The 22,399-nt window shown below is 43.7% G+C and overlaps 2 protein-coding genes across 4 annotated transcripts in view; one reads left to right on the forward strand and one right to left on the reverse strand.

The window, feature by feature from the left end:
• Positions 1-56: 56 nt before the first annotated feature.
• On the forward strand, positions 57-10,216 carry mrpl13 (mitochondrial ribosomal protein L13). Its single transcript, XM_070965932.1, has 7 exons — positions 57-154; positions 1,601-1,724; positions 2,488-2,581; positions 3,185-3,245; positions 4,483-4,569; positions 5,921-6,042; positions 9,555-10,216. The coding sequence occupies exons 1-7, from the start codon at positions 128-130 to the stop codon at positions 9,577-9,579; spliced, it is 540 nt and encodes a 179-aa protein (XP_070822033.1). The 5' UTR covers positions 57-127; the 3' UTR covers positions 9,580-10,216.
• A 109-nt stretch (positions 10,217-10,325) lies between these two features.
• The window catches only part of col14a1a (collagen, type XIV, alpha 1a), a 132,600-nt gene continuing 120,526 nt past the window's right edge, over positions 10,326-22,399 (reverse strand). For 2 of the 3 annotated variants that reach the window (XM_070965929.1, XM_070965930.1), the window contains exons 43-48: positions 21,824-21,859; positions 20,597-20,663; positions 20,201-20,392; positions 17,029-17,106; positions 15,856-16,011; positions 10,326-13,040 (exon numbers count right to left, since the gene is read on the reverse strand). In XM_070965929.1, the coding sequence (XP_070822030.1) occupies positions 13,012-13,040; positions 15,856-16,011; positions 17,029-17,106; positions 20,201-20,392; positions 20,597-20,663; positions 21,824-21,859 (558 nt within the window). In that variant the 3' untranslated portion in view covers positions 10,326-13,011. The remainder of the gene's footprint in view (positions 13,041-15,855; positions 16,012-17,028; positions 17,107-20,200; positions 20,393-20,596; positions 20,664-21,823; positions 21,860-22,399) is intronic. The other variant, XM_070965931.1, reaches the window with a different exon arrangement.

Below are 22,399 nucleotides of genomic sequence, written 5' to 3' on the forward strand. Positions count from 1 at the left end.
CAGACAAACTTGTAACATAGGAACAATGAAGTGTCGACTCTTGTTTCAACCGATCAAAAACACCAAGCGGACTATCACTCACGTTAAGGGTCAAATGTTTTGAGGATGTGCTAGTGGTATTGTCGAAATGTCAAGTTTCTCGAGATCTGCCCAGGTAACCCTACAAATTATACTTTACAGTGTCTTTTTTTCCTCACAAGTGACGGTTGTTCGTGTTTAGATTAATGCGCGGTGCGTAGTCCCTCACAAACAGGCTGTTAGCGGACGAGCGTTGTTAACGAGCTAGCTTTAGCTGTGTGATGTGCTTGTGGAGATTATTTAAACGGTTCGTCAGAGAAATACACACGAGCCAAAGTTGTTGTTCTAACCAGCGGTGCGTTAGAGCAGCGGTACCCAACCACCGTCCGGTACCGGGCCGTGGACAGAAGGTCGTTTTGTTGTTGTTATTACATACAATTTACGAGATTGACTCCATTCAGTACAAGGTTTTGGACTGGGTGCCAAACAGTTTTGTCTCTGAACACATGTCAAACACACACACACACACACACACACACACACACACACACACACACACACACACACACACACACACACACACACACACACACATTAATAATAATAATTATAATAACAGTTACAGGAAGTCAGTGCAGAGCAGCTACAACTAGACTAATGTGCTCTTCGCTCGTTGTTCTGGTTCATAGTTGAGCTGCAGAGTTTTGACTAAGCTTAAGTCTATCAGCGGTTTTTCTTCTGGAGGTCAGTACCCGGGACCTGACCCGGGATCCGATCCGACCCGGGACAAGCACACACTAACAAGTTGTTAGTGTGTGCGTTAGTAACAACAACAACAGCAACAACAACAGCAACAACAACAACAACAGTAATAATGATGATGATTACAAAATAGCCACCCGGACAGGGGTCAGTCCCGGGAGAGCTTCTTCGGAAAGGGGAAAAGGCCAAATGATGAGACAGAAGAAGAAGAGCCGACAACTTCCAAGAAAAAGAAAGCTGCATTTAAGAGACAATATCAGCATTACTGTGCCGGTCCGGCAAACTATTGCTTTCGTCCGTGGCGCAAAAAAAGGTTGGCGACCGCTGTGTTATACTGTATGTGATCGTCATTTCTGCGACATACTGTATTGGCGAGGTGTTTGCTGATATTTCGTTTGTAACATGTGCGTAATTTAAATTGCAGACAACTTGGATTGAACAGCAGTACATGAGCATGCTGATGTTTGTTGGTAATGGGGATGTTGGTGTGTTCTGTAGTCTTTACAAGGATGTCAGTGCGTGGATAATTCCTTGGGCTTTTCACGGTTATGGAGTCTTCATATTGTTACAAGAAGACTAGAGCAACATTAACAACATTACATTAACATTACACATTAATGAGTGTTTTCTTTGATGGAAATTTTCTGTCTGTCTAATGATAGCTAGCTTCAAACTGGAAACAAATTCCCACGCAGCTCATGTCATTACCTACACTTGTGGGCACAGAACATGTGTGTCTCTTTTATTTCCTGTACCATTGAACCTGTGATGGGCCTATGCCAGTTTATTAAACTCAGCCTTCCTTTACTTCTCCTTTCAGCAATGGGCGACCTTCGCTCGTTCCTGGTTCCTGATCGATGCCAGGATGCAGCCTCCTGGGAAGATTGCGACCATGTGTTCAGTTAGGTTACAGGGGAAACACAAGCCTATCTACCATGACCTCAGTAAGTCTACTATGTCGCAGAGCTCATATGAAGTCATGGATAACCTTCTAGCTTTAACATAACCATTTAACCCTTGATAATGCACCACATGTCCTAAATGAAAGACTGGTTCATAAGGCAGGCAGGCCGGTCTAGTACCCAGACTGTTATACTGCCAGGCCACGCTGTTGTAACATGCAGAATGTGGCTTGGCATTGTCTTATTTGAGTAAGCAGGGACATCCCTGAAAAAAGATGTCTTAATGGCAGCTTGTGTTGCTCCTTAATTATTTATGTACCTTTCAACATTAATGGTGCCTTCACAGATGTCCAATTACCCAGGCCATGGGCGTGCACTAACACACCGTCATGCCATCACAGATGCTGGCTTTTGAACTTCAACAGTCTCGGTCTGCTTTTCCTTTTCCTCTTTAGCCCAGAGGACACAACGTCCATGATTTTCAAAAACAACCTGAAATGTGGACTTCTTTGAAATGTATTGCTGGCATCAAATTCACAATAAGCGTTTCCACAGTGTCCCAGCTTTTTTTGGAAACAAGTTGCATTATGAAACCACAACCTGCCCTTAGTTCAAGGGTGCTGTGGCATGAAACGGCCACAGGATGGCAGTATGAACTTATACTAATACTTCATAGTCTGTTGGTGAAGTGAACCAGCAGCTGTTTTTGGTATTATATTTTGTGTCTGTATTCATCTACCTTTCTGTTAAAATCAAGATTTTTTTTAACATAGCCTGAAAACGAACGTCTTAAACATCTTTGCAGGTGACTGTGGTGACCATGTTGTGGTAATAAACACCAGACAAATAGCTTTCTCTGGAAACAAATGGGAGCAGAAAGTCTACTCATCACACACGGGGTAAGTGCAGATGACCATATATGACACCTTCTCTTCTATGTTTCCACTTCATTTTTGTTCTTCATTGCCCACCATCCACTCAGAAAATGCATCAAGAAGAGCAGTGTGAGAGGTAATGTGAGAGGCATTTGTCTACCTGCAAACTATAAAGCTTCGTGTTTGGTTAGAGTTGTGTTGCATTTTTATTCTGGACTCACAGATTGATGACAGGAAACTGTTTGGAATGAATAATCAATTTTCCTCTTATTTGGATTTTTCTTATGGGTGTACACTAGCTAGAGATTGGAGGTGGTTGGTAATTCTCTAAGATTTGCTTGTAGTACATCTTTACTTTAAAGGGCCACACTTTTAGGTGGCTAATGTAAGATATATTAGATTAGAAGTGCAGATTCAAAAACAGAACGCTCCTCAGCGTATCAGTTGTGTTTAGTAGTATGACAGTATGTCTGTCATGCCTGCTTTGTGCATACTTTGAGTTTTAGATACATTTAATCGCTGTAAATGGAGTTTTAATGCATATTAAAGCTCAGTGGTCTTTTATCATCTGATGCCAAAATAGTACAGAACAAGGACTGACTTAGCTTCTGGTTTTTGCTCCCAAAGGTATCCAGGTGGATTCAAACAACTCACAGCTGCCCAGCTGCACCACAAAGACCCCAAAGCTGTAAGTGTCCTCGCATTATGTACTGTATGTATGATTTAACTGCATTCTTGGAGATTAGTCTAATGTCTATGACTGTCACACAGTAGGTGTTTCATGGTTTGACATTCATCCTCTATTTTCATATGTGCTGCTTGTGCGTATTAATGTGGAGTGCAGAGAGCAGGGATTAACCAGCGGTGGATTTGAGCTGCTGGTGTTTGGTGCGTTCTGACACTCGGTACCAGAATGTCAGCTCAAGGATAATTCCTGGGGTTTCGGCCGTGTTGCATATTCATGGTTTCAGGGTTACAGACTCTTCGCTGTGCGTGTGTGTGTCTCTCTGTCACACACACACACACACACACACACACACACACACACACACACACACACACACACACAGACAGAGAGTGATAATTACATTCAGAACTTGATTTGACCTACATACTGTACTTGACAAAGCCTGACAGTTGACTTCTGTGGTACAAAACGCATCAGCTTGGATACAACACAAACATGTAGCAGTGTGTGAGGTTTACCATGATCGCACACGCATTGTGCTGGAATCTCTTTAATTACCATCATATTTGTTTATTGTTACATCAGGTTATTGTCCATTTCTTTATTTCCCCCAGCTCGATCCACAGTGTTGGAGTGTAGGGTTAGGGTTAGGGTTGGAGTGTTTACCCTGAATCCTGAGCTTTACACGTCAGGAGTGATTCAGTTTTACACAATAGCAACAGTGCTGCTCAGAGTTATGTAACATGACAGCCATACAGCAAGGGGTGGTAGACTTCTTACACATGTGGCTCATGCAGGCTAATGAAAATCCCCTCAAACTGCTCTTGTCATGTAGGTGGACGACCTGCACTGGTTTCTAATCTGTACTTTACAAAACCAGGAGAGACATTTACTCCACTTTGGCTCCTCGCTGATGCAGGCTTTAGTCCAGCCGGTGACCACAGACGTGCGTCCTGATGGTGGTTCAGTTAAAATGAGGATTGGAAGGCTGGAGCGCGAAGAGGGAGAAATAGAGTTGACCAGATGAATGATTTGTCAGCACTGCCTCTGTCCAACATCTCTCTCCAATATTTCTGTCCAACTTCTCAGTCCAGTGACTCTCTCCAAGTTGAATTCATATTCGTGCGACCGGCTTCACAATGAGAAACACAGTTTTGAAAAATCTGGGGAAAAGTATGTAAGGTTGCTATGGACACAAACATTTTGTCAGTCTTTTCATTGTGCTTCTTCTCACCAGATTGTGAAGTTAGCAGTTTACGGCATGCTGCCAAAGAACCTGCTGCGACGCACCATGATGCAGCGACTACACATCTTTCCGGATGACGTGAGTCAAGCTTCTCCTCCTCTGTCCGAGCTGATGAGTCTTCAGACTGACACCCTTCCGCCTTAATCATCCAGGCTTATGAAGGACAGTCACAAAGAGAGGGCACATTGTGAGAAGGCGTGCACTGATATCATTTTACAGATTCTGACACAAAAGAATGACTTTTTAATCATCCTTCATCCGGGTCACCTTTTCAACTAATGACAATTGATTGCTTTAAAATGAATATATGTAGTTCACCGTGATTGCTGCCTTTGAGGTGGGAGAGTATTTTTGCTTTTTCACCGACATTTTCTTAGCCTGTGTGTGTATTTGATGTACCGGAGTGTCAGGTGGTATCTCAGTGTTTCTCACCGGTCGTGAGGTTGCTTTAGCCACACACCAACTCCTTCTCAGTCTGTTTTGTCAGTGTCAGTGTCGTGCTCTGTGTTTTCTGCATCGTGTTCAGCAGTGCAGCTTGTTCAGCTGCCTCCAGGTGGCTTAAAGAAATCAATGCATCCTGCTTTGACTACGCTGTAACATTGGGTGCAGAGTATGTTTCCATTTAGTAATCAGAGCATCAAGCCGTCCCCTCTTCCTCTTTGATTCAAAAGAGAAAACTTGCGTCGTGCTATTGTTGCAGTGGGCACATTTGCCGTTTGGTGGCATTAAATTGTGATAGTGTTAAAATGATGTTGGCGAGAAGCACCAGCGTCACACATCACGGCTTCTGAAATGAACTGAAACAGAAAAAGTACTCGACAGGCTGTTAATTGACCCGGGCGTCCTGCCCAAACATTCACTGGATGTAAGTTTTATCCACACAACAGAACACTGTCGGTAATATCAGGAATGTGTGACAATGGAAGGAAACCTGGTATGTGCGTGTTGAACTGTCGAGTGGAGCAGGAGGTGTTTGGTGTGAGGACAGTTGGATACCTGTCCTTTATGTGGCTCCTGACCAGCAGAACGGACGCTGTGCAGTGTGCACCTCTAATTACAAGCAGATGTTCTTCATGAGCTTTGTGAACATCTGCAGTCCCATCTGCAATTCAGAATAGAGTATTTTGGAAAGTTTGGTGCTTTCTTAGTGTGAACTATTTGCCCGCTCCTTTAAAAGTGTGTGTAGGTCCACGCACACCTGTAATGAATATTAATGAGACTGATTGCCAGTGCTGCAGAGTGAGGTGTTGGAGGAGAATATCTGAGCTGCTGTTGTGGTTTAAATACTACCTTCTTCTTTATCCTCACCTCCTTTTTCATGTCACCTCCTTTCAATCCTCCTTCCTCTCTCATTTCTGTCTTTTCTCGTTGAATTTCTTGTCCTGCCTACATCTTTCATTTTCAATGTCTCCTCTGTCCACCCGGCTAGGAGCTGCCAGACGACATCCGAGCCAACCTGACGGAGGAGCTGCCTCAGCCCAGAGAAATCCCCCGAAAACTCAGCGAGTACACGCAGGAGGAGATCGACGCCTTCCCCAAGCTGTGGACGCCGTATGTAGAAAAGCATACAGTCTGTTATTAAACACACGCCAATGCTGACAGCGTCTATACGCACAGCACACACGTCGGTGTCACTGCATACACATGCATACAGACGGGAGATGAAAGCAGTTTCTGCTGTATTACACAAAATAAGCTCGGTACACAGGGGATTATCAGGATGGTTGACTCACTCTTTATTCTTATTCATTCCTCATGTGTTTGTGTGGAGCCGTATTCAGTCAGATAAGGGTGTCTGCAGGAAATGAATATGAACTGCTTCAGTCTTTTAATTCAGTCTCAAAAGTCACTGAACATTGTCTTGCTTATAAGCTAAATGAAATCACTGTCATTGGAAATCTTAATATCTCATGTTTAAGGCAGCTGTTGTCAGACACTTAATACAGTTTATGTCTGTTTTGCAGTGTTCTGTTTTTTAAGTTCGTCATGATGCTGTAAGAGCTGTTTTTTTTAGTAGTGCGTTCAACTTTTCACTATTTTTGGTTCAGTTGCTACAAGGTGACATGTCACATAATGAATCTCCTGCAGGGAAAATATATATCAACTCCCAACGTGCTAATCAGCTCTGTGTTCAGGTGACTGAACGAAACTGAAAATGACACATCTTAATGTTTATGATGAAGCTAACTTCTTTTTTTAAATTGCCTGACAAACTTTTAAAAGTGCCTCACTCGGGAATCAGTTCCTCACCTTTTTGTCCTTTGGGGACCTTTGCATCATGATTAGTAACACTCACACACGCATTTTTGTGGCTTGTACTGATGAGGAAGAGCCAGAAGGGGGTGATGTTGATCTGAGTACACCTCACTGCCCCCCTCATACCACTCTGCCCTCTTGATGCAGTAGTTTTCCTGAAGTAGCTTGAGGTGATGTCCTCTGATTATTTGGAATATTGCAGTTACATCTGTGACAGTGATTATTTCAAACTCTCTAAAATGACTGCAGTGCAATCTTTCTGTTCATATCCTGCTCAGACTGTGTCCGCAGTGACCGGTGCCGGCGGTTTTCCACAGTTCTGCGTTATTTTCATGGTCTCCCTAAGCAACGTATACGAGTGGATCCAATTGAAAAGCTTGCCAGCCCCCCCCCCCTTGACCAGTTTGACACTTTTCACTCGTGCTGGAATAAATAAGACGTAACATTTTTCATCGTAACTATGAACACATGTGGTCATGGCGTGAATGATTGTCGGCCAGCAAAGAGCTGTCGGTGTGTGACGTGATGCACAGAGAACAAGGACCAGCTGGCCACTCGATTTGTGAAGATCGACTCTCAAGGGTTAAAAACTCACATGATGCAGCCCCGCTGAGTTCAGTTAGAGGTACTAGCGCACAGCTCCAATACATAAATATATAGCCTTTTGCTCCCTGAGTTGGCATTTTTATTTACTGTACATTATGGTTTTGTGTGGTGTTTTGCTCCGGTGGTCAGTTTGTGCCCGCTGAGCTTCCCTGGAAAGCTTCAGAGTATAAGGCCATTGCACATTATGCTACTATCAAACAACATAACACTGAAGGGCACTGCGATGTAACAGGCCGCTCAGCTGCTGCTCCGTCCATGTGTCAGCAGTTGTGTTGTTGAGCAGAAACCTTGTATCTCAAGGATTACAGTTTGTTTCCTGGCCTCGGTGTCGTGCAAAACATTTGAATACAAATGGCCGAATATCACAGATGTGTGGAAAGTCGGCTCTTTCCCACTTCCTGACAGTGTGGGACATACAAGGTTTCTCAGTGGGGTGTGAGAGGGAGCATCTGTTATTCAGCATAATCATATTCATGGCTTTTTCTGCAAAGTGTTTTCCGGTTGGAGATGAGACTGACATTGTGACCCTGTGGTTTGTCGTCATGATAATGTTGTCCTTTTGCATTTCTCTGGCCTCACCTGTAGTAAACATCATTCCGACAGGTTAACTAAGAGCACGCTCTCTTCCACCTGCTCAGCACCGGTCCTACCATCCATCAATCCAGAGCTGTGAATCCAGGCCAGGGTTGCTCCTCTTCATCTGTAGGAGCAGTGGCTCAACAATAGTTGATAATCTCGTTAAAAAAAGATCAAATGGTAAAGAGACAAAGGTCTGTTTATCAAGTTATTAAAGAGTTGGTTCATCCAAACAGCCAACAAACATTCGATTCACTTTTTTTTAACCTTTGGAAGTATCCAGCCATGCTGCTAATGCTGGTTTTATTTGTCCAGATTTCGAGTTATCACCCTCTGAAATGTGTGCCTCTGCCCAAATACAATGGATGTCTGTCTGTGCTACTGAAAGTATTTAAAAATGGCACGTGTGAACAACTGAGCAGCAGCATGCCTTTCAAGAAATGGTGTCCCAGTTACTGTGGATCAAAGCGGCTATTGAATTTCTCTAAATGTAATATTTCAGTGCCGTGAAGTCCCACAACAAAATCCCATTCACCTCCATTATACTGGAGAAGCAGCAGAAACCTCAGACTCTCAAAAAATGGGCACTTTAAGTCTGCATGGCCAGTTACTTCAAGAGGCAAATGAGAAAATGTCTTGTACTTCGGGTAGACTTACCCTTTAAAACTACAAATAGTACTTTACTGCAATCCCGAAGCATTTCAGTGACTCTGATGTGGCAAACCCTCCATCTGGTCCTCGAGACACATTTGGTTTGAGTGTATTAAGTGAAAACCAAGAATCTACATCGAGGGTCTGATCCGAAGACCGTTTTCATTCAGTGACTGTCCTCTGAGCGTGCGTGTGCACGTGCGTCTTGTACACCAGTGCACGTCTGTATAACATTGGCATTGCTGTCAGAGTGCACACATGGTGATAAATGAGCCACTTCTTATTGTTTACTGGTTCAATCTCCTCAGTCAATCAGCGCGTGTGCTCAGGCCTGTCGTCGTGTGGTCGGCAAGGTCAAACCAACCCTGGTTTGTTTAAGCGATGGGCCTTAGCCTAGTTAATATTCACTCACACTGTCTTATTCATTTTACTGATCAAGTGTGTGTGTGTGTGTGTGTGTGTGTGTGTCAGGGGAGATGGGGTTGAGGTCATCGAGGGCGATTCAATCATTGCCCTTTATTAAACACATAGTTAATATTCTCTCAGAAAACCTCGGAGCAGAGGCAAAAGATTATTACTGGATATGTGGCCCCCTCCTCCCTCCCCCGTCCCCCCCGCACACACACACACACACACACACACACACAGGCTTGCAGTACTGAGACAGAAAATCAACAACATAAACATACTGCTGTAGTTGATAGCAGAGCTATTACAACTGATGATAACATTTTTTGTGTTTCGTATGAAACCAGCACGGCCAGATACGATCTGTCTGCTGCAATCTGCTCAAAATGAAAGCGAGAAAAAACACAAAAAGTGGATGCTGTGTCTGGCCTCATTTTGAAAAGAAAGAAATGATAAGATCTTTCTGTTTTCTCATCTGTCATCTTTCTCGTTTTTTCCTTATAATGGGTTCTTTTTCCAGACTTTTAAGTCTCCCCATACTAATGTGTTTTGTGTATTCTCCACAGACCTGAAGACTACAAGATGAAATGAAATCAAGGCCGCCCGACACGACCAAAGATTCAGAAAATTCCCATCAACGCTACTGAACGCAACAGATACCTGACAGAGTAAAAAAATCAGAGGCCTTTCGGTTGATCTGCTCTGGGATGTTATCTGGTTTAAAACACGCAGAACTGATTTTCCCTGTTCAGAGTCACAGTGTCTGAATCCAGGAAACAGCACTGGCATCACAGCTGGACCGGAGTCATAACCTGGATGCCAGCATCATCAACACAAACCCCGGGCTGCTCTCCACACGGCACCCCTCCCTGTCAGCTGGCCAGCTTGAGATGTGACCATGTGGCTCAGCTCTGATCAGAGATCAGGTTCTGTGGGTTTCCCTCTGATTGTACAACCATGAAATGATCAGATCTGGCCCATAAGAATTGACATCTATTCGAGCCCATCCCGCCTTTGAAGGTTTGTGGGTTCACTGCGAAACCAATTAACGTGTTACTATGACAACATTCAGGCCATCCGTGTGGTTTCAGTAGAGAATGGTAACGTTGGTGAGGAAGTCCAGAGCCTCTTTGTCTTGTCAGTGTGCTACAAATTTCCATGGTGTTGTTAAAGTATGAATCAATTGCGTTCCATTGTAAAATAGGCTAATAAACAGTTTAATAAAGCTCTCCTTGTCAAGTCGTGTTTTTTTTATATATAATTGTTGTAAAATCAAGTTACAGATTGACCTTTTTGTGTCATTAAAGTTCAACAAACAACCTGAAACACAATTTTATAGTCTCATTACAGATTTATTGGTTATAAAAGCGAACAAAATACAAAATAAATAAGTTCATATTGTACTAAGGGGCGTGGTGGAGAGACACATTCCTTATGAAGACGCTTCAGGTTTAAATGTCAAACCAGGGCCAGCTCACAGCTTTACGTGTCCGTGCTTTGGTGCCTGTGTTCTCAGACTGCAGTGCAGGACGGGTGAGGTCGACACTTCTGCTTCAGTCCTTATTGGTTTCACAGAAAAGCATCTGACTGTTTGGAGTTCTAACTGGATCCAGGTCTCGTTCCAGCAAGAGGTCAGAGGTCAACCAGAAAGCAAACAGCTTCCACAGTGAGTAGGCCCGACTTTGCATAAGGACGATAAATGAAACTAAGGTGGGTCGCAACACAAAACACAAACGACACAGATTTGTCCTCTTGATTGACCAGAAGTCTTGAGTATTAAAACCCCGAGCGGACCTGCTCCACCTTAACAGCAACAGAGTGAAACATCGCAGGACACACTGTCATGGCAAGCAGATTTTCTCTGAATAAAAACAATGACTTTAAAAAGTAATACATTTGTGTTCCACAGTGTTAAGGTAAAATTAAACTAACGGAAATTTGATGCATCTGCTTCAACAGTCAATAACTCCAAAAATAGTTGCTAAAAAAAAAGAAGCAAACAACACAATACTGCAGGGAGAAAATCACTTCAAAAAAAAAAAAAAAAACTTTCAATATTTCTTCACACGCTGAAACGAAGGCGGGGGGATCGTGACTCATCGTTATAAAAAGCAGCCTGTACAAATGTTGCCAGCTCATCGTCCTCGATCTGAATTGTAAAATAATCTAGCAAGTTACACACAACCGAAACGGGATGCACGTGTCCAGTTACACACTCGATGGTCGGCTCCAAGGAGACATGCAGCTTCACACAGACAGAAGGGTTCAGTCCTGAAATCAGCTGTGAGACGGGGAGAGACAGGTCTCACCTTTACATTAACCACTGGACGACACTAACATAGATCAGGCACTTCTCGGACCCCCCTTTAACAGAGATATCGTACAAGAGTCCACAGAGCTATTTACACTGCTTCACCTGGTGGAGGAAACCACTGGATGCACAGGATGGGGGGGGGGGTTCTCACCACAGCTTCAGATGGGGGACGATGTGTGTGTGCGTGCATGTCAGTGTCTGATTTGTTTCCATGTGTGAACATCAGTGTGTGTGTGTTGTGGCGTGCAGGGCTCAAGCACTTTAGGTGAGTCCATCCCTCCTCTAAGGTCCTCCCTCCTCGCTCTCCTCCATGATGACATCACGCGGGAACCTGCTGGCCACGCCCGGCGACCTCAGCTCCATGTCCTCAGAGTGGGTGGGGCTCGAGCGGTAACCATGGTGGCTGTGGGCCAGTTGGGAGGGCTGTTGGGGGTAGTACTGACGGGGGTAACCACGATAATAGGGGTCCTGCTCTTCCTCTCCCTCCTCCTCCTCCTCGTCTTCGCCTCCTTGGTCGTTGTTGTAAGCCACTGCAGCAGGGTTGTAGGGCTGGTTGTATGGCTGATTGTAGGGCTGGTAGCCGGCGTGAGGCAGGGGTTGGACTGGGGTTTCGGGAATATTTAGGGTCAGTTTGAGTTTCTGGATCGCCACAGCTAACATAAAATCACCACCACCACCGTATGGAGCACAGTTAAGGCGGACTTTGGGACTAGAACCACCTTAAATGCCACCACCACCACCACTTGAATGCAAGATGGAGGCTGTGTGCAGAGTTAATGAGGAAGTGGGTTAATGAAACCGAAAGAAAAATCTGGTTTCTACCCCGCACTCCCAGATCTGATCATTTTCACAGAAATAGATCACATCTGGGTCACATTCGGGGTAAAATTAAGATTTTCTGCCCTGTTTACTGGATATGAGATGTACAGATAGAGGTGTTCAGTAATGAATGCAGCAAAATGCACAATTCTTCACTGTTCAGCTGATTCATCATGCTTTGAAAGACGAGATTAGCTTTGAAGAGATTTGAGCTTGATGCAGAAGCTGCCGCAGCAAAACCATTGTGCACGCAAGTATTTGTTGACAGATGGCGCTGGGATCCGTGCTGGTGATCATCGCAGCAGTGTTACGGGTTTTGTCTGGTCCTGTGGGAAGGTGAGCTAATCCATTTTTGCCTCCAAGACTGTCAAACGACGATGCGGCCAGATTAAACACCCAATTCTATCAAGAGGGTTAACTGATAGAAATCACAGCATCGTGTGCAAAAAGAACACGCTGTGTTCTTAAAACCTTAAACAAGGGCAAAATGAGGGCACAGAGCTGCCATAAATCTATTATGGAGCCACCTTGCTTTTTAATTTACAATGGGCGAATAAAGGTTTTAATGGTTGTTAGATTCATTGCCTTAAAAATCCTGATAATTTTACAGAAGAGCCTGCAAAATGAACTGTTGGTTGCAAGAGTAATTTGGAGAAAAAAAGGTCTCTGAAGACGCAGAATTTAAAAACCGCTGCTGCAGGGATTAGAGGTTAAACACCGGGGTCAGAAGTAATTATCCATCCCAAGAAATACGGAGGCGCTGAGGGAATAGTTGATGAATTTTTCCTCAGTTTCTAGTCTTATGTACAGGGCACAAAGGGAGGGATGGATGGAGGTGAGCACAGGAGGAGGAGGAGGAGAAGGAGAGGAGGACGGTCGGAGAATGCTCCTCAGTAATCATTCCCATAGTCCTGTTGAACTTCAGTCAGAAACAGGAGGAGACAGGGAGGGGAACACAGGGAGGAGAGAAGATGTTATCTCACATCAGGAGGAAAAAACCCAACGACACCAAAGAGTTAAACCTCCCAAACGCCACTCACACAACTTCCCCAGCTGCTGGGTTGTGGTTTGGAGGTAGAAAAATGAGTGCTGGAATCTGCATCTTCTCTCTTGGAGGAGTTAAATACACACACCCCGAGTAATTCTTCCAGTAAATATGCCTCAAATACATTTCAAGACATCCATAGAAAATGTTTGGAAAGAGGGAAAATGTGTCAGATCTCCATTTCTCTTTCTGTTCAGGAGAAAGTACAAATAAAGATTTGTAACACAGAAACCAGGAGAACAATAAGAGTGTACTGAGAAAAACATGCACTGTGAGCAACACTGAATCAAACACTGACAGGTCGGCCATGTTTTTGCAGTTATACACCACAACTGCAGTATTTTACCACATATTACTCAACAAATACTCATTTGACAGACATTCATGCTACAGTAAAATTATATTTACTACTTATTCTACCATGAAGCTACAGCCAGCAAGCATTAGCTCAGCGTAGCATAAAGACTGGAAACGGGTGAAAACAGCTAACCTGACTCTGTCATGGAGGTTCATGCCGGGCTATGTCAAGGCCAGCTGCTGTTATCCTTTGTCTTTATGCTACGCAAAGCTAAGTGGCTGCTGACTGCAGCCTCACATTCAATGAATGAATCATAAGAATGAAAACTAACGCTTTGAAGAGCAAAACCTCAGACATTAAAGTTCACTTCATGAGCTCTGATCGTAGATGCCATTTTCACATTATCTGCATACAGTTCCAAGATGTGCTTAATGCGGAGTTTAGCCTAGCTTAGCTCAACTGCCAGCTGAAGGGGAAATACACCTTAATCATATGCCAAAGAGGGATAATTAAAGTACATGCAGTAATTTACATGTTTAATGAAATAACCGAAATTATATCTGTATCATTTTCTGATCTATTGTATTTGCTGTGTCACAGCCAGGCAGCAGAGATTTTGTATGTACTCATGAAATGTAATGAAAAATATTGATGTGAATTGAGCTACAGTAGGACGACCTCACTGTTCACACAGCTTTTAACTGCCCACAGAAACATTAAGAATAAAAAAGGCAACAATGGCTCTGGGTAAGCAGGAAAAACACCAGTAAACTGAACTATCCCATTAAAGTCACAACTTCAAAAATCTAGCTGCTCTGAAAGGAGCAACACAACTCCACATACTGTATTTTATAACATCATTTTCCCTCTCAGCGGTCAGGGAGGCGGCATTTAATCCATGCATGGTTGAGAATAACAGGCAAGACTCTTCTAAGTCATAAAATGAAAAAAAAAAAAAATTAAAAAAACTTTCTGAATCCTTTCATATAAAATAAATCTGGTTTGATGGATGAAGTAATGTCTCATCCATCAGGGGCTTCTAGCAGATGATATTTCATTAAAACGACTCGTCAGAAGCTGTTAGATGTGAGCGCTGGATGTCCGAGCTGGGACGGTGGACCCATTAAGCCCAGCGCGGGGTCCTCATCAGTACGGACGGTCAAAGTTGTGCGGTGTGTGCGTGCGTGCGTGCTTGAATGTGTGTTTAACAGCATATTTTATTAGATCTTCGAGACAGAAAAACAGCTCTGGTCAGTGACACAGTTAACTTCTTAATCCATCAGTGTGGACATGAATGTATAAACTTCACAGTGGAACAACCATAAAAGGCAGATTACTCTCCAATTCTCTGAGAGCTTTATGAGAACAATAACTATCTCAGAGCCGGCTGTCACTGTGAAAACAATATTTCAGTGTTTTCGACATAAAAAAAGATTTAGGTGGAAAGAGTGGGCACAGTTAGACTGTTTACAATGTTTTTGTCAGTAAATTAGCAGGTATCAAAAATAAAACAAGTGTCTGAATCAGTGCTTTAGTAGTAAACTGACGGCTGCTCCTCTGAAAGGCTAAAACGACAGAATAAAGTTTCAAACAAATCAGGACAAATGAAGTCGAAACAAACAGCAGAGAATGTTTTTGTAAAGTCTGGATATTTTGCGTTTTGGCTACGTTCGGGAAAATATTCCAGTGAAAATGTTATTTTTGTTTCGCGTGCCAGAGGCCGACCTACTGTACATGTGAGCTTTCTACGCTCATTCGTCTACAGCGCCGGCTCCTGCACTGTTTTCGGTCATGCTCCCTTTTGGAAGCTGAAAAAAGGGACATTATTATCAAAAGCGTGCTTTTCATTCAGATCTGCTGTGGATAAAAAACGTCAGCCTCCCTGAAGTGCCTGAGTTTGAGACACACACACGCACACAAAGCTCTCCTGCTGTGATGCCCGTGAACTTAAGATACTTTCTTCATATTTTGAATTTGACATCTGATGTGCTGTTTGATCACCATTACCTCTTGTACCATGACAGTCTGCTAGCATTAATAAACCTTTGTTTCACTTCACTCCTGCTAATGCAAACCTCTCTGTAATGCCTCTGCTCCCTCCCAATCTGAACCACTGGTTTCCAGTATGATGAAGGCATCTCTTGGCACTTACCTGGTGTGAGAGTGTGTCAGTGTGTGTTTGGCTGCACTCATGTTTCATCGAGTTAGAGCATCAACAACACTTTAAGTCTGCCCATTTGGCATTTATAAGCACAAATACTGTCCATTAACATAACATGTTAAGGAATTTGTTAGAAACAATTTATTAAATGAACATTTACTGCTTATAAATGTTAAATAGGAGGTATAAAAGTGTTGCCATTGCTTGAGCAGCAGCTGAATGATGTTTACCTCCGACGTTGTACCCCATACAAGAGTTCTGGTCACAGTATCCTGGTGGGCCAGCTGGTCCTGTGGTACCTGGATTACCTGGCCTCCCTGGTGTCCCCGCGCTACCAGGCCGGCCAGGGGAGCCCGGGCTGCCTGTCCGTCCTTCACCCGGCAGGCCTGCGGATGGAGGAAGAGTCTGTGTTAAAGATGGGTGAGTACACAAAGCCAGTCATCAATAAACAGTGAATAAAAGGACTCCAGCAGTGTGACACCTGGAGGGAGGGAAGGAAAGCTGAAAATGTGCAATCGAGGGTACATCTGTCACTTCGGTCTCTGAATCCCTCTGTCTGCTGCTGTGCCAACATGACAGAAAGAACACGACTGTGATTTCTGGATGAAGGAGCTGAGAGAATGTCCTGAGCGGTGGAGCAGGAATAACACAGTTCTTAGCTGAAATGCAGCCAGAGGCTTCTGTTTTCTGTTTACATAAGAGAAACGGCCCCATCAGGACTCACTTCAGCAGTCAGCAGAAATATGAAATCAATATTTTGAGGGGAATGCCATGTGCCAAGTGCTGAAATTATCTTCCCACAAACATTCCCGAAAAGCACAGTGGATGAAGACAGACAGCTCTCCCCTTCACCTTTCTCTGCGACCAGATTCCCCTTTGCATATACCGAAGTTTTCAGCTTCTATTTGAAAGCTATCTGATCATCGAGAAGTTTCTGAGGAGTTCTGTCAGCTTGTTCTGTGGGTATTGATCGCACAACAGTAAACACAAAATCCCAGCACTGACATATTTTCATAACACAAACCTCAAACTCCACACAGCGTGCAGGGAAATCAATACAGAGAATTATATTCATGGTCCAAAACGTCTGCTTGCTTTTCTCCGACGGAGATTTAACGGGGAGAAAAGCCGATCCAAAACACATTAAGTCTCCGTGCTATTCTATTTGGTTTTGTTCAGAGGAAGCACAACGGAAAAGATTCTACACAGCGAGATCCAGCCTGGCTGCAGTCGGAAAACACCAAAAACAAATGCTCAGGAACAGGATAATGCTGAATAATTGTGCTGTGAAGAAGCTACAGCACCTCCAAATGTTGTCTGAGCACTGAGACTGGAGAGAGGGGGATTCAGTCGCTTAGCGTGTCTTGTGCCCGCAGGACAGTGCATGTTTGTCTGTATCTTACCTGGAGGTCCGTGTGGTCCTCGAGGCCCCTGAGTCCCAACCCCTGGACTCCCCCGCTCTCCCTTCTCTCCTGGTAGACCTGGAAACACACACAGTTCAAAGAGATCCACATTAAACTCAACATCCCATTTTTTGGAGCACACACGCCTCCTTCAAGGTTTAGTAAGGGTTTGAAATACTGACTGTCCCACTGAGGGAAGTAACTCTGTTTACTCAAGTACAATTTTGAGTATTTCTACTTCATAGTACTTAACACTTCCACGCCAGCTCATTTCAGAGGGGAATAATGCACCTTTTCCTCTGCTACATTTATGCTACAGCTATAGTGATAGATTGTAATAAGCGTGTTAAATACAAGGCCTTTCTAAAGATGAAGCCAGTGGTTGCCAGCCTTCAGATGTCCGTGAGTTATTAGCAGCTCCATCAGAGAGAGATTTCCACTCTAAACGTCTCACATGGTTTCATTTAAATAGCTGTTTGAGGCTCAAAGAGGTCAGTTTATCCATTTTCTGCATAAAAAACGCAAAGATTAGAGAAAAGTTCAAAAGAATGAGTACAGATTTTTTTTTTTTCCTTGTTTTCAACCCTCAATAATCAGTAATCAACCCCTGAGATTTATCTTGTGACCCTTTCGAGTGGGCTCAACCCTTAGCTTCACCAGCTACACACTGCTTACACACTGCTGCATCAGTATTAACAGTTCAATCATGTAAATTAACCACAGACTGGCTGTTTTTTTCTCAGCACTTCTACCTTTGACACTTACAGTAGATTTTGCGGTTAATACTTGTGCACATAATTTGAATGCAGGATGTTTACTAGTAATGGAGCATTATCTCCATTAATTCTTCCACGGCTTTCTATTCCAACATCGGTATTATATTACAAATTTTTGGCGAAAATGTGCAGGATAAATTACGGCTGGATGATCAGTCTAATAAAATGTATGATCGACCCCGAGTCGGCTCTGCGCCGCTGTCCAGTGCTGCAGCTGTCTGAATGACCTAATGGAATATTTTTCGTTCGCTCTAATATTAGAGAACCACATAAAGCCGGTGATCTGCAGATTTTCTGTCCTGCTGCTTTTACGACTGTCTTAATCAATTGCATGGGTGAAGAGGAAGTACGGCACAATGAGGCTGAGGAGAAAACATGTTACGTTAGCTCAAATAAAAATTTATCCCCTACACTGGCGGCCTCGTCGTGTGATATTCTCTCTTTATAATGGCTGCTAGCTGACCCACTGGCTTTCTACGCTCGGTACAGTACTGTATGTGGGATATAAACGGTTTCATCTGTGGAGCCTGAGCACGGCTTTGTTCCTCACTCTGGTATCAGCCCTACACGGACAATCTGACTAAATAATAACATGTCTGGTGTTCTTAAGTAAGCCATACATCTTTTAGAATATTTGGGCTCCTCTGGTTTCAGTTCAGCCTATAAAACAATGAAAAAGTGTGTGTGTGTGAGTGTGTGGTAGAGCAGTGGCTGCAGATCATAAATGTTATTGGGGAGAATCAAAGGTCTGAACCACAGAGGAGGAGGTAACCACGCTGGACATTTCCTGACAGCTCTCTGACTGCGCTCAGCTTTCCTAAGCCTCTGTGTGCACAGGGCTCATTCGCTGTGTGGTTCTCTGGTGTGGGCTGCGTGTTTCAGTGATGAAGACGGAGACTCGTAAAGGCTGTTTCTCCTCCGAGGGCTCGTGGCAGGGGAATGACCTCATGGTTACTGGAGTTACTGTCTTCTGGCCTGGACTGAATCTCACGGGAGCTCTGACCCTAACTGTGAGTCAGAGAGAAGGCCAGCGCAGACGGAGAGCAGCAAACAAGCAGGTTGACGCTCCGGCTCGAGACTTTCTGGTTTCATTTTCCTGTTCTTCTCACAGAAAACGGCCCTGGCCATTGCTGACAAGCAAAATGCATCACTTTACATGCAATAAAGTGTTTGATTATTGTACAGCCAAACTAGTCTCACCAGCTGGACACTCCTGTTATACATAAACCTTTATGACAACACCAGAGATTTATACAGTCACAGCACAATAGCCATCTTTATCCACATAGCTGGCTCGGTCAGTCAGTCAGAAGACACAACAGGAAAAGACTGAAGTGAAGATGAAATACACACTTCAACTACAATGTGCCGACCTACTTTTTTGTTAAGAACACGTTCCCTTTCTCCTTCACGTCTTTTAGTAGACACTGAAGAAATTTAACTCCACTTTAAGATGAAGGATTCATAGAGATAATATTGAACGACAAGTTTAAGTTGTGTAATTATACTATTAAACACTTAATAAGTATTGGCACATCTCTATCTGCAGTTGACAGACGTCTTTAAACTGCTTAAATGAATACTATGACTTAGCGTCTGTAACACTGCCGGACTCACGTTGGACAGTTTTAAAATTAATGCAACAGGTGCCTACATGACCCACAATGCAACTCGACTGCTGACAGTTCAGTTGGTGTGTTGTACTAGTAGTGGCTAATGCAGCCTCAAGCAGAGATGAGCAATGAAGACCTGTAAACAGCAGTACTGTCTCGATAACCACAAACAGAATGAGACTTTCACACCACTGACCCCTTTGTTATTTGTAAGATATGAGGGAAAAACTAAAGGCTTGGGCGCTCTTGTGTCTTATGGGATTAAGGCGCTGACCATAAGCCACAATGTCCTTGGTTTGAGTCCAGCTAGGGGCCTTTCTGTTGCATGACATCCCCCGTCTCTGTCTCTCCACTCATTTTCCCCTCAACAAATGCACTTAAACAAAAGCAAACCCAAAGGCTCCATATCATCAGAGTGTTTTTCTACACCATACTTTTCTATTCTTTTCTCTGCGCCTCATTTTTTTTCCCCACATTTCATTTGTCATATTTTCCAGTTTGGACCTGCTCACTGCAGCAAGGGCAGTCTAATAAACACTCGAATGTGTGTTCACTCTTTGTGATGCTAATATAAACAATAGCACGTAGTCAGAGCGTCTGCACACAACCCAAACAGTGACGGACTGATGATGGATTGTAATCATTCTGTATATTACCAAGAGAAAAAGAGATATAAGCATAGATATTGGTGAGTATAGTTTTCTGTCTGTCTCTTTCTCAACATGTGTTGTGCGTCATGTAAACAGCCGTCTTTATGTCCAAACACATCCTTAAGCATCTCACCTCTCTCTCCTGGTCGTCCGCTCTGGCCGTTGGTACCAGGGAAGCCTGGCCTGCCGGACGGGCCTTGTTCTCCCTGAGGTCCCGGGGGGCCTCTCCTACCCGGCTCTCCAGGCGGTCCAGGTATTGTCCGGACTGACATCGAAGACTGGACGGGGATCTGGTTCAGTATGGAGTTATAGCGAGCCAAGTGGCCTGCGAGAGGTAGAGGAGGAGAGAGGTTTAGCTTTCTGATGCTTTGAGAATGTTTTCATTGGTCTTTGCTTCTGTATCATGATGTTTTACAACAAATCAAAGAGAACAGAGGAAAAGAGACGTGAAGGGCGAGGAGGTCAGAAAAACCACTTTCAGTACTTAATGACATGCTGGTGTTAATGTGTAAAATCACTGATTACTCACTCTGGATGAGCTGTTCACACACTTGCCGTGCGATGGCACGCACAGCAGCTTGGGACTGCACATCGCCCTGCAGAACAAACACGGAGCTGTTACGGTCTGATATTACACGACCACACGGTAGACTGATACACCACTTTTCTATTTGAGCAACCACAGGGACACAAACGCCCAGACCAGTGGTTGATAAATTGGTGGGCGGGTGTTTTGTGGGTGTTTTAATGAGCGTACTCCACCTTTATTCCACACGCTGAAGTCCCTTTATATTTATATTGGCGTGAACAGATAGCACACTTATGAGAGCAAAGTAGAGAAGGTTTGTAAATGACACCATTATACAGACATCAAAATGTAATTCTTTAGAATATGTGGGCATTACTTTCTTGGCTTTGACAGTACTTGCACTGAACTGATATTCTACAGAATAACACACACTGCAATATCAATCTTTTGCTTTTATTGCAGCTGATAGTTCGAATTAGCAGTCAGAAATGTATCTAACTGAGCCATTGGTGTCTTCATTAGGAGGGATAGCCTGCCATTCTTCCTGGATTAGACTTATTTTACATCACAAAGAGTCCTACAAAGCCCATGAAAAAGTCCTATAGTGTCTTCTGTGTCTCTGTAACTGTGCATCTATAAAAACTATATCTGGGAAAAAAGTGAGTAGATGCACATTACAAATGATTTTAACCAGCTTTATTCACAACTGGACCACCCCGAAAAATGCACAACACCGAGGAGAAAATGTTTTTTCTTTTTTTTTTCATGTCAGGAACCTGGAGTCTTCCAGTGGAAATGAACTGCACTGAGGTACAAATGTCCCTAACAGTTGATAAAATGGGGCAGAAACAGGAATTACAGGTTGGATTCAAGTTGCTAAGACGCGTGTCTCTCAAGCCCTCGGCGGTGACGGTCTGGCTACTGTGTCAGCAAAAATACAGGCCCTGCTCTGCTGCACATTTGAACCATGAACACTGATTTGATTTGGTTTGCTCTAAACGAGGTTGAGGGAGCAAAAGGAGGAAATAAAGTGAATGTTTGTGCAAAAGATGAACATGAAACGGTGCTGAGAATAAATCTGTTCCTTTAGAACAAGGCTGCGAGGCATTAGTGAGTAACCGTCTCAGTATTATTTCAGCAAAATAACAATATGTCCACGGCAAAATGGCACAGTAAAAGCCAATGTGCTCTAAACAGTGGTTGAAGTGTGTGAGTGTAGTGACTTACTCTTTCTCCCTTATCGCCTTTGGCACCGGCAGGACCCTGGAACATAAAAGCACAGGAGGAGAATAAACATTCGACTGGGATGTGCACTCAGAAATAGCCGTGCTCATCTCTCTTTCCCTCTCGGCTTTAATGTCCTCACCCCATTACTCTCCATCGCTCTCCTTCTCTTTATGCCTCTTCAACACACACAAACACTAACAGCTGGTATAACTAAATGCATTTAAATTGTGACAGTGCATCCAGGTTCCTTGTGCCCTAAAGGCAACGTACACAGAAGTCCCAAAGCTTGGTTGCACACAAACAGAGAGCTATTTCTGTGCCTTGGATGGACTTGCTTTCTGCTACTGCCAACACTGTAAAGCACACAGATGCATATCTGATCACAACACACGCATGCACACAAAAAGCTGCCAAGCACATAAAGCCTGTGAATGCATATCACAGTGTAACGCATTGTAATCCAGAGGCAAATAAAAGACAAATATTTCCTGGCCACAGAGCCATGTGCTGATATGATGAATATCAGTTTGATGCTGTTATAGCTTTTGAATAAAGGCTTGTTTATCTTGGAGGAAA

The sequence above is a fragment of the Chaetodon trifascialis genome, chromosome 7, assembly GCF_039877785.1.
Source record: "Chaetodon trifascialis isolate fChaTrf1 chromosome 7, fChaTrf1.hap1, whole genome shotgun sequence".
NCBI classification, from domain to species: Eukaryota; Metazoa; Chordata; class Actinopteri; order Chaetodontiformes; family Chaetodontidae; genus Chaetodon; species Chaetodon trifascialis.

Coding starts and splice junctions, on each gene's coding strand:
- mrpl13 (XM_070965932.1), top strand. CDS start 128: ATGTCAAGTTTCTCGAGATCTGCCCAG. Junction 1,725..2,487: donor GCCTATCTACCATGACCTCA/GTAAGTCTACTA, acceptor ACATCTTTGCAG/GTGACTGTGGTGACCATGTT. Junction 3,246..4,482: donor ACCACAAAGACCCCAAAGCT/GTAAGTGTCCTC, acceptor TCTTCTCACCAG/ATTGTGAAGTTAGCAGTTTA.